General features: G+C 44.5%; 1 protein-coding gene across 3 annotated transcripts in view; it reads left to right on the forward strand.

The window, feature by feature from the left end:
• Positions 1 to 12,543, forward strand: part of NCOA7 (nuclear receptor coactivator 7) — a 208,769-nt gene that overhangs the window by 131,865 nt on the left and 64,361 nt on the right. For all 3 annotated transcript variants that reach the window (XM_044289485.1, XM_044289486.1, XM_044289484.1), the window contains 4 exons: positions 142 to 249; positions 3,645 to 3,749; positions 9,976 to 10,101; positions 11,375 to 11,559. In XM_044289485.1, the coding sequence (XP_044145420.1) occupies positions 142 to 249; positions 3,645 to 3,749; positions 9,976 to 10,101; positions 11,375 to 11,559 (524 nt within the window). The remainder of the gene's footprint in view (positions 1 to 141; positions 250 to 3,644; positions 3,750 to 9,975; positions 10,102 to 11,374; positions 11,560 to 12,543) is intronic.

The raw sequence follows: 12,543 nt of genomic DNA on the forward strand, positions 1-12,543 counted from the left end.
ATCATATATTGAAAAAGCTGAAACATCCATTGTCTATAGTGATTTGACTGAAGTAAAAATAAAAAAATGTACGTATCTTCTTACAATGGATAATTAATTAGATGAACTGTATACATTTAACCCAAATGTACTTCTTCCTAGGCATCTAATATGGACACCTTAAACTCTATAGCACTGAGGTTCAATATCACGCCAAACAAACTTGTGGAACTGAACAAGCTCTTTACTCATACCATTGTGCCGGGACAGGTAAGCCTCACGTCACTGTGGTTCTAATGTCAGTTTTTTCATTACAGTCTAGCTAGTCATAAAGGTTAGATGCATGTCGGTCAAACTCACCAATCCTATAGGGTCCAGCCAACCATCTGATGTGTATGGGGGCTTCCCAACTTTCTCCTAACGGCAGATGCCGAGGAGATAAGAATGAGGCAAGTAGGATTTTCAGTTGTGTGTGGCGATACGCCACAACCAGAGGAGTCTAGCAGCTCCTCCCCACTACATACTGAGAACACTGTATAAGGGGATCGGGAGTGATGGCTTTCCAACAGCTTCCTTATGTGTGTGGCTGGCCTTTGTCCTGTCATCACAACTACCAGATGGATAATGGAGATTTTCCCTAAAAAAGTTGAGCCCAATTTCACAAATTAACAATTGTTCTTCTATAACATGAATGATCTGTGTATGTAGCATGTGTATAGCATTGTTATACTATGTTTTAGAATTAGGACGCAATCTAAAGGGGTTGTCCAGGATATTAGGATGTTAAGCTAAGGGTAGGGAATATTATAAAAACTATTGCTCGCCTGGTATCTCCTTCCATCCTAGCCTCGACGTTGTGGTGGTCCTGCGCTTGTCCTTGTTTATTTTCTTTGATGTGCTGTACATCCACATGACTGCTGCAGCCAATGACTAGTCTCAGCAGGTGGCATAAAACCACTGGGACCAGTCAGTGGTGTCAACATGTACCGTATATACCGTACATCCACCTGATTGTGTCAGCCTATCACTGACCAGATGATATGGATCTTAATGATTAATCTACCTGCATTTTCTGATATATATATATATATATATATATATATAACAGTACAGACCAAAAGTTTGGACCTTCTCATTCAAAGAGTTTTCGTTATTTTCATGACTAGGAAAATTGTAGATTCACACTGAAGGCATCAAAACTATGAATTAACACATGTGGAGTTATATACATAACAAAAAAGTGTGAAACAACTGAAAATATGTCATATTCTAGGTTCTTCAAAGTAGCCACCTTTTGCTTTGATTACTGCTTTGCACACTCTTGGCATTCTCTTGATGAGCTTCAAGAGGAAGTCACCTGAAATGGTTTTCACTTCACAGGTGTGCCCTGTCAGGTTTAATAAGTGGGATTTCTTGCCTTATAAATGGGGTTGGGACCATCAGTTGCGTTGTGGAGAAGTCAGGTGGATACACAGCTAATGGTCCTACTGAATAGACTGTTAGAATTTGTATTATGGCAAGAAAAAAGCAGCTAAGTAAAGAAAAACGAGTGGCCATCATTACTTTAAGAAATAAAGGTCAGTCAGTCCGTAAAATTGGGAAAACTTTGAAAGTGTCCCCAAGTGCAGTCACAAAAACCATCAAGCGTTACAAAGAAACTGGCTCACATGCAGACTGCCCCAGGAAAGGAAGACCAAGAGTCACCTCTGCTGCGGAGGATAAGTTCATCCGAGTCACCAGCCTCAGAAATCGCAGGTTAACAGCAGCTCAGATTAGAGACCAGGTCAATGCCACACAGGCTGTGTAAGGGCTATTTGACCATGAAGGAGAGTGATGGGGTGCTGCGCCAGATGACCTGACCTCCACAGTCACCGGACCTGAACCCAATCGAGATAGTTTGGGGTGAGCTGGACCGCAGAGTGAAGGCAAAAGGGCCAACAAGTGCTAAGCATCTCTGGGAACTCCTTTAAGACTGTTGGAGGACCATTTCAAGTGACTACCTCTTGAAGCTCATCAAGAGAATGCCAACAGTGTGCAAAGCAGTAATCAAAGCAAAAGGTGGCTACTTTGAAGAACCTAGTCGTTTCACACTTTTTTGTTATGTATGTAATTCCACATGTGTTAAATCATAGTTTTGATGCCTTCAGTGTGAATCTAAAATTTTCATAGTCATGAAAACAATAGGCCAACATTTCCTGTTTTCTGCATCCCCTTGTCTGGGACAGAGCCAGCAGAAGACAGGGGAAATGAATTACTGCTCTGGAATATACTGTTGGAGTTAGCAACCCTACGCGCAGATATGGATCTTCCCTGTCACTCCCTTGTCTCTTATGGAGGGTGTTGTACTCTGTTAGTTCCTCGACATTGTAAAGGTGTATTCATTTGTTGTGGTGATACTGTGGTTTTGCCATGATCTAGTAAAAGATCGTATCTGCTGTACTTACCTCATTCTTCAGCGCTGTTCTCTGTGTGGCCGGTCCGTTCCTCCCAACGTATACAGCACATGACCACTGCAACCAGTTACCGCAGAGGTCACTTTCCGTACACCTGCACGTCACTGTGTGCATCACCATTAGAAAAGCAGTGGCTGGAGGGCCAGACCAGCGGAACAGAGAATGGCACCAGAGAAAGAGATTAATTGGGTTTTCTGGGATTTTCATATTGATGGCCTATTCTCAGAATGGGGAATTAATTTGAGATTGGTAGGGTCCAACTCCTGGCACCTTAACCAATCAGCTGTTTTAGGAAGCCACAGCACTCGCCGTAGCTTTGGTGAGCGCAGCAGCCTCCTTGCAGTTTAACGAGCACAGCGCCATCCATTTGATAGTGGCTGTGCTTAGTATTGCAGCTCACTTGAATCGTACTGAGCTGCTCCTAGACCATGTGACTGATGAATGCGACTTCACATCGCCTAGGAAGAACACGCTCATAGAGTGCTCAGGCCTCATCATACAGGTGATCCTGAGTATAGGACATCAATATGAAAACCCCTTTAAGTATAGCAACCTTTTATTTTAAACCATTTGGCTGCTTGTTCGATATTTCTAATTATCTCAGACAACACTTTATATCCAATGCAATAATTTACACATATCCTTTAAAATGGATGACAATCATAATGGGAAACCTTTCAAAGTGGTGAAAAACCTTCCTGAATTAGATGTCCTCAGTGTAAGGGCCCATTCAGATTGGCGTAGTGCTTTGTGGATCCGCGCATGGCTGCAACCATAATAGAAAATGCCTATTCTTGTCCGTGATTGCGGACAAGAATAGGTCATGTTCTATTTTTTCTGCGGAGCCGTGGAACAAAACTATGGAAGCGGACAGCACACTGTGTGCTGTCCGCATCTTTTGCGGCCCAATTGAAGTGAATAGGTCCGCACCCGTTCTGCAAAATTGAATGAGCCCTAAGTGAGAGACAGGAAGTAATTGTTTCTTCATCGGTAAAACTTCATAACTCTGCTGTTAGCAGTGCAGTCACCTCACCCACCATTGTAATCAACTGCCCACTTTGTCTGGCACTACACTATTCAAGAAGTATCTGACTTCTGTATTATTGTAGGGATAAATGCTATAGGGAACCATGGGATTGAAGCTTTTACTGGTACTGTAATGAGGTGTCCGCACTACTAACAGAGAGCTCTTCCCTTACTATGTTTTGGCAGGTTCTTTATGTTCCAGTCTGTGAATCTCATGCCAGTGTGAAAGATGCCACCACTGGCATTCTTGCTTCTCCGTTGTCTTCAGATGCCGAGTATGATAAGCTACCAGTGAGTATGTATTCTGCTATATGAAAGCCCAAGGCCCAGTGTCAGTTCTCAGTCGTCAGGTTTTGCATCTTAAAGAGGATTTGTCAGCTGTCCTGACATGTTTTAGTAGATACTTGTATTCCATAAGAAATAATTCTGGAGCATATTGTGTTGCTCCTAGAAATGTATGAACACATTGCCAACTGGATGCCACTCTTGCCCTTGTCACATGTCGGCAATCATTGGGTAAGCATGTGGATGGACATTCTCCTAACTGCAGTTGTATGATAACTAAGACGTCAGACTTGAGGAATACACCACTATTTTCCATAAGGAAGGGTTCTATAAGATGTTGATTGCCCTTTGGCGCTGGTCAAGGGTTCTGTAACTAGAAATCTGACAATGTTCGGAGCAAAGGACCATTGACAGTTTGAGACAATGCACTTTCTTCTCACACATATGTTCATCTTTCCAATCATTTAACATGAAGCGGCAATACTATAAGCGTGAAATTGCCCTCACGACTTCTATGCCAACCTTAGGGGTTGATATTGGGTGGCTTAACAGTGTAGGTCTTATATATGTGTCTTGGTTACTCTGAGTAAATGGTGCAACATGTTTCTCTTCCCATGACAGTGTGGGAGTGTTCTTTTCCAATGACGTCTTGTCACCTCAATGTACTGCTTCTTATATGAAGCAATTTGCAAAAGTCATAATCTGAGAACATATTTTCTTTATTAACCCTTTCAAGACCAAGCCGTTTTTCACCTTCGTGACCAGTAGTGTTGATCGAGCACCAAAGTGCTCTGGTGCTAGAGTAGAATACCGCGGGAAGCTCGGGTGCTCTGCAGAGCACAATGGAAGTCAATGGGAGAACCCAAGCATTAAACCAGGCACCCCCTGCTCTGAAGAGGGGAGGGTGTTTGGTTCACATGAAAAGGTCAGACATTGATGAAAACACCACCGAAATGGTTCAGGAACAGCATAGGGAGGATGTCTGGATGCATCTTGGACTCCCAGGTCGCTACTAGGAATGATGCTGTCTGAGTAGTACGCCACTTTTACAGACTGACAATAATACGCACAAAACTGAAGATAAAATCGATTTTAGAGGAAAATCTGTTAGGAAACATTATTTCCTGTATATTTACTTCTATATAAAGTGCAAGTGCTGCCCAAAACTACAAGGAAAAGGCACTCCGATACAACCTGTATATCACATAAAGGAGGGCCTCATTCACATTGTGGTACAATTGTTTAGGTAGTGGGACTCCTACACTCATAAAGCCTATGCACTAAGGGAAAGGTCGGCCAAAAATTACAAGGAATCGGCACTACAATACACCCTTTGTTACACATAAAGGAGGGCATCATACACAGCATTGGAAAATTATGATTGATGGCCTGCTGGTGACCCTCAAAAACATTAGGAGCAAGGGCCTGCTGCTGATCTGACCATCTAAAACATTAGGGACGAGGGACGGCTGCTGATCTGAACATCTAAAACATTAGGGGCTAGGGCCTGCTGGTGACCCTCTAAAACATTAGGGGCGAGGGCCTGCTGCTGATCTGACCATCTAAAACATTATGGGCGAGGGCCTGCTGCTGAGCTGACCATCTAAAACATTATGGGCGAGGGCCTGCTGCTGAGCTGACCATCTAAAACATTATGGGCGAGGGCCTGCTGCTGAGCTGACCATCTAAAACATTATGGGCGAGGGCCTGCTGCTGAGCTGACCATCTAAAACATTATGGGCGAGGGCCTGCTGCTGAGCTGACCATCTAAAACATTATGGGCGAGGGCCTGCTGCTGAGCTGACCATCTAAAACATTATGGGCGAGGGCCTGCTGCTGAGCTGACCATCTAAAACATTATGGGCGAGGGCCTGCTGCTGAGCTGACCATCTAAAACATTATGGGCGAGGGCCTGCTGCTGAGCTGACCATCTAAAACATTATGGGCGAGGGCCTGCTGCTGAGCTGACCATCTAAAACATTATGGGCGAGGGCCTGCTGCTGAGCTGACCATCTAAAACAGTGGTGGGCAACCTTTTTTTTTCAACTGAGCCAAATCTCGCCAAAACCACGATTGAAATTTATTTTGAGAGCCACATTTTTAAAACCGAAAATACATAGGATGGTATGCTCATCATGGATATTTTAAGCAGGGTTCTCCACCTTGATGGATACACCCAAACAGTAGGCAAGAAGTAAAAGTAATAAAACAGGCATGCACACATTGCACTGGCTCTGCAGTCAAGTTGAATAAAAGTAAAAAATGACAACATAAAATGAAATAAAAATCAAGATACAACTAAAAAAGTACATATAATGTATGTGAAAACACACTCAAATAGTCCTCACTGGTACTGTTATATATTGACCTCAGAACCTGGCCACTAACTTATTTTGCTGGCTCCTAGATTACGATATTCCGCAATTTTATGTCCACACCCCCTGTCACATCAACCCTTTTTATGTCAATCCCACAATGTCACATTTCTGCCCCTCCGTGTCACATTTCTGCCCCCCCCCGTGTCACATTCCCCGCCCCCCCCCCCCCCTCCATGATGGCCATCACGCCTTTCTTTTTACCCTGCCCTGTTCACATCTCTCATTTCCATAGTTGGGCACACTTAATTCATAATCACCCCCCCCCCCCCCCTCCCATGATGGCCATCAGTCACCCCTTTCTTTTTGCCCTGTTCACAGTTCACATCTCTCATATGAGTACATAATTCATAATCATCCCCCCCCCCCCTCCATGATGGCCATCAGTCACCCCTTTCTTTTGTCTCTCCCTGGCTCTACCCACATCTCTCATTTCCAAGTTCCAGAGGCATATAGTTCATATTCATCCCCTCCCCCCCCCCCTCCATTCCCCCCCAACCCTTCCTTTTTCTGTCACAGAAATTGAGTCCCCAGAGGCAGGCAGGCCAGGCCAGGCCAGGCCATTGCTACACCTACCGGATGATACGCTGCTGATTTGGGAGGCACAGTCTTTTTCTGAGGGCGGCAGACAGAGAGAGGATACTGCTTCGCCGCCGCGGCGCTACACAGAAAGACACGCCCCCCCCCCCCCCCCCCCCCCCCCTATACCACATGACCCGACTGGAGCTGTGTGGAGCCGGCCGCCGGGGCTGCACACAGGGCGCGCACTGACAGAGGCTAGCTGCAGAGTCCTGACTTTTGGGGCGGCCTCCCGAGAGGAGGGAGGGGAGCGGGCGCCCGGCACACAGAAGAGCCGCATTAAAGTGTGTAAAGAGCCGCATGTGGCTCGCGAGCCGCGGCTTGCCGACCACTGATCTAAAACATTAGGGGCGAGGGGCGGCTGCTGAGCTGACCATCTAAAACATTAGGGACGAGGGCCTGCTGCTGAGCTGACCATCTAAAACATTAGGGGCGAGGGCCTGCTGCTGAGCTGACCATCTAAAACATTAGGGGCGAGGGCCTGCTCCTGAGCTGACCATCTAAAACATTAGGAGGGAGGGCCTGCTGCTGAGCTGACCATCTAAAACATTGTGGGCGAGGGCCTGCTGGTGACCCTCTAAAACATTAGAGTGAGGGTCTGCTGCTGAGCTGACCCTCTAAAACATTAGGAGCAAGGGCAGCCTAATAAGCATGTTGATATGATGGAGGAGGAACGAGAAAAGGGAGATTGAACCATATACCCTTTTTAGTGGTGAAAGGGGTGCATGGGAATACAGCGTATGCAATACACCATAAAAGCCACATTTAGAGTGCCTTTATGTTCAGCCGCTTTCCTCTGGTGGAGTAGAGAAGTCAGGGGCAATCCAGGCCTTGTTCATATTGATAAGAGTTAACCTCTCAGCATTTTCAATTGAAAGGAGGATGCGCTTATCAGTTATTATGCCCCCAGCAGCACTAAATACCCGCTCTGAAGAAAACGCTGGCGGCAGGGCAGGCCAGCACCTCCAAGGCGTAGAGCACCAGTTCGTGCCACGTGTCCAGCTTGGACACCCAGTAGTTGTAAGGCACAGAGGGATTACTGAGGACGCTGACACAGTCTGCTACGTACTCCCTCACCATCTTCCAAAACTTTTCCCTCCTTGTGACACTAGGCAACCCATCAGGGTGAGGGTGCTGGTGGGGTGTCATGAAACTGTCCCAGGCCTTGGAGAGTTTTGACCTGCCTCTGTTGGAATTGCTGTGTGTTCCGCGCGTGGGGGGTCCTCCAGCCACAGCACTCTCCACTCCGTTCTGGCGATATGCCCCCATTGTATGTGATAGCAAAACCCCTTTAAAGGTTGCAGGCAGGGCGCACAGATGGGGGGCACGGATCAATGCAGGGGGCACACATGGGGCAAACAGATCAGGGGTACAGAGCAGATAGTACCTGATTTCAGGCTCTCATCTGCAGAGTGCAGATCAAAGCCTAAAACTGGCACTTTTACACTGCCGCGATCCGATTGGTTAGTCTGCACAGACTAACCAATCGAATCGATCGCCGGCAAGGGACCACTCTAATTGATCCCTTGCCGGCATTACTGGACTGTACACTGTCCGTGACAACGGCAGTGCAGGGGCAGAAGCTTTAATCCAAGCGCTGATGAAAGAGCTGCCATAACGTTTATATGCGTGTGATCTGCGCGGGGTATGTGCAGATAGCACGTATATAGCGGTATGGCAGTTGGGAAGGGGTTAGAAGACCTTGTGGAAAAACATTCAGTTGTAACAAATATTAAAATCTGTTGGGGGGGATAAAGGATAATTCTTATAAAGTGTCATCACTTTATGAACGGTGGGGTCCAACCTCTGTAACCACCACCAATCCCGGGAATTAAAGGATTGCCTTCCCTTTACTGTATTTCAGTGCACACTGGCACTCTCTGCCCTTGCTGTGCAGGGAACTGCATCCAACCCCATTCAAGTGATAAATCAGCTCCGCATATCCTTTCATTCTCTGGATCAATGGGGGTCCCAGAGGTTGGATCCATGTAATGGCAGATCTCCTATGATGCCCAGTCTCAGTCTATGAACAATATAGTATTGGGGGCACTGTTGCTGAACTCGGGAATATACTATTTTATATTATTTGATTCAGTATTTTGTGTAACTAGCCATTTTAATACTGCCTGTATTCAGTGTGAGCCTTTGGGTCCTGCCTTCCATGTCCACACAGACTTATTTACAAACCCAATATATATACAAGATATCAGTTAGCTTATATGAATGGGGGAGTCCATTGCCTCTGTATGATGTGCTGCATAGTGCCTTACTTGTCAGGTTTATATTGTCTTTTACTATTTTTTATGTATATTATTTATTTATATTGTTTTATACTATGTTTTCTACATTATCTATAATGTAGTCTATGCCGTTAAAAAAACAAAAAAGTTTATGCAGGATATTCCATCACTCTTGAATTGTGATGGACCTCTGAGACCCTGGCCGATCCTGAGAATGAAGAGGCCACAGCTTTGATTTTGTGATGTGGACACTTAAAATTCTTTCCTATGCCACAGGACTCCAACCACTAGCTACGCAGCAAACTGCAGCATGGCCCCATTTAAATCCTACCATTATTCCATTCCTTTCTGGGTGGAAAACCTCCTTTTACAGACTCTTCTTATTAAAGGGGTTGACCAAGTAAAAGTCTTGGGCAAAGCTCCATTTGTGATACAATAATAAAAAAAAAACATGTACTCATATTTTTATCCCACTGCCACCTCCAGGGCTGCCGTTTCGATTCTCCCTGCTGTGGCGACATGCCATGTACTGTGGACACCACCAGAGCCAGTCACTGACCTCAGCAGTATACGGCACTTGACTGTTGAGGTCAGTGATTGGTTGCAGCAGTTATGTGCCATATACGGCCAAACAAACACAGCCCAACAGGAAGTTTTGGAGTGGCAGCACTGGAACGCCGGGGGATAAAATTGGTGAATACGTGCTATTTATCAAAAATGCTGCCTTTCCCCAGATTTTGAAATAAATTTGTCACTCCTTTACATTCTCCCTTAGTACATACATTTTGCTGAAATAACAGCTCTAGACTTGACCATTCCTCATCCATAAAAGTGACTTGAATAGACCAACACAACCCTCTTCTGCTGCCATTACCCCCAATGAAGTGATTGGGGACTTATACTTCTAGTGCTCTTTTTTGTCATCCTAAGGGCCCGTTTGACTGAATACATCGAAATTGAACACTTTGGAGGCAACTGATTATTTACATTTTCATTAACTTCTTTTCATGTTTTACTTTTACATTTTTTTACATAAAGGATGCAGACATGGCAAGAAAAGCCTCAAAACCTATAGAAAGAGTCTTGTCGTCTACTTCTGAAGAAGAGGAGCCCATTGTCGTGAAGTTTTTGAAAATGAACTGTAGATACATCACAGATGGGAAGGTGAGTTGTGTCCCACTAGCTTTATGTATACCAGTTGTTTTAACTGTGAATACAGTCATTGGTTGCAAGTTTTCAATTGGATCAAGGTTTTTCTGCCCTGTGTGAAGAATTTTTAATTTGTTCATCCTGTGCTGTGACATCACAGGCCTTACCCAATTGCTGTGCCCTGTTCTATCAGCTGATCAGCAGGGATGTCGGGAGTCAGGCACCCACCAGTCCAGATATTGATGACCTATCCTGAGGATAGATGGTCATTATTTAAATACCAGAAAACCCTTTTAACTGCCAGTGATATACCATATTTTTCACTTTAAAAGACACCTGATCATAAGACGCACCTAGGTTTTAGAGGGGGAAAATCTAATGAAAAAAAAAAATTTCATCAGACCCCAAAACTTTAGCAGACCTCAGATCAAACTCCCAATATATATCGGAACCCAGATCAAACCCCCAGTCTGTATCAGACCCCCAATCTTTACTAGACCTCAGACCAGACCCCCAATATATATCAGAAGTCAGATCAAACCCCAGTCTGTATTAGACGTCAGGTCTAACCCCCAATCCTCATCAGAGCTCAGATCAGACACAAAATAAATAAAATAACTGATCTGTCCTGCTCCGGACAGCGCACACTTCCTGCACTCGTTCCATTTTTTTTATTCTTACCCGGCCCCATGCTGCACTGTGACCTGATGTCGCACAGCTGCAGGTCATAGTGCATGCCTACGTGCAGTACGTCCTGATGCTATACGCAGTCCCAGGCCCAGAAGAGAGCTAGGGAGTGGTGAGTACAGCCATCACTATCAGTGTAATGAAAGTGCCCATTAGTTTTTGCTTTAGAACCTAGCACCAAGTTGTAGCAATATTGTGACATCCCGTAATATCTAGAGCTACAAGCATCTTGGTAGCCACATGTAGTGGTCCCATCTAACACTTTGCAGGTGATGTTGCCGTCTAGGTGCCAAGTTTAATAACATCCTGTGCTTTCCAAGCTTGGCACTTAATGTTTTTTATGAATGGTCAGAAGATTTTACAATAAAAGGTAGTAATGGCAGACACTATACCTGCATTTACAGAAGGGCCGGATGCTTATGTGGCATTGATAGTTATGATTTATCTCACAACTAATGAGGTATAATTGATCTGAGGACATTGATGGACCTGTGTCTTTTTTCAACTGATGAAACTATATAAAAGCTGCCTACATTAAAATCACATTGTCATTGACTTCATGAATGCTGTTCAGAATTTAATTTGTCGATTTCGTACGCAGGGTGTTGTTGGCGGAGTCATGATAGTCACTCCCAACAACGTCATGTTTGATCCCCATAAATCTGATCCACTGGTTATTGAGAACGGCTGTGAAGAATATGGACTTATTTGTCCCATGGAAGAAGTAGTATCTATTGCACTTTATAGTGACATTTCTCACATGAAGATTAAAGATGCATTGCCATCGTAAGTTGCAACAATTTATTCTGTACTATAGGTGCATTACAAGATCTTTATCCTTCGGCCTACCGTTTAAAAAGTCCTCTTACTTTTTCATGAGTTTTTGTTTTTTTATACAGGATCTGGCATGAACACGGCTTTATGGCCTTTATTGACACATCATGGGACAACTATAAGGCGTATGAATAAATTTACACAGGTCTCCCTAACACGTGTTGGGACTTTATTCACACATTATTTACGATTGGTCACTAGGACCATAGATGTCCCTTGATTTACACGTGTTAATAATTATAAAAGATAGCTTTTATTTCTTGTCCTTAAAATGATTACTTAGAACTCTATACTATTCCTATGGTTAAAATTATCAGCATAGCCTGCCTGCCTGCCTATTAGTAATTCTCACAGTGTTGTCTATGATTACCGAGTCCGTCCACTAGGTGGCTCTGTATGTCTAACAGTAGCTTATTTCGTACGTTCTTTATTATTCAGGCATCTCTCTGCTTGTGTGCTACACGTTGTTATACCCACAACGTGTGGGCTACTGTGCCACCTTATAAACCTGGCTCCGCCCCCAACACTCAGTCCTCTGCCCAAACCCCTGAAGACGCCTGGTTGGCGAAACATGTCGGGGGGCAGTTAGTGTAGTAGCTTTTATTAACCAGCGGTAGCCCGGCCTGCATCCATGTATGAGAGAAATATAAGGATAGGAGCTAAGTCCAGGAAGGTGGCACAGTAGCCCACACGTTGTGGGTATAACAACGTGTAGCACACAAGCAGAGAGATGCCTGAATAATAAAGAACGTACGAAATAAGCTACTGTTAGACATACAGAGCCACCTAGTGGACGGACCCGGTAATCATAGACAACACTGTGAGAATTACTAATAGGCAGGCAGGCTATGCTGATAATTTTAACCATAGGAATAGTATAGAGTTCTAAGTAATCATTTTAAGGACAAGAAATAAAAGCTATCTTTTATAATTATT

The sequence above is a fragment of the Bufo gargarizans genome, chromosome 4 (assembly GCF_014858855.1).
Source record: "Bufo gargarizans isolate SCDJY-AF-19 chromosome 4, ASM1485885v1, whole genome shotgun sequence".
NCBI classification, from domain to species: Eukaryota; Metazoa; Chordata; class Amphibia; order Anura; family Bufonidae; genus Bufo; species Bufo gargarizans.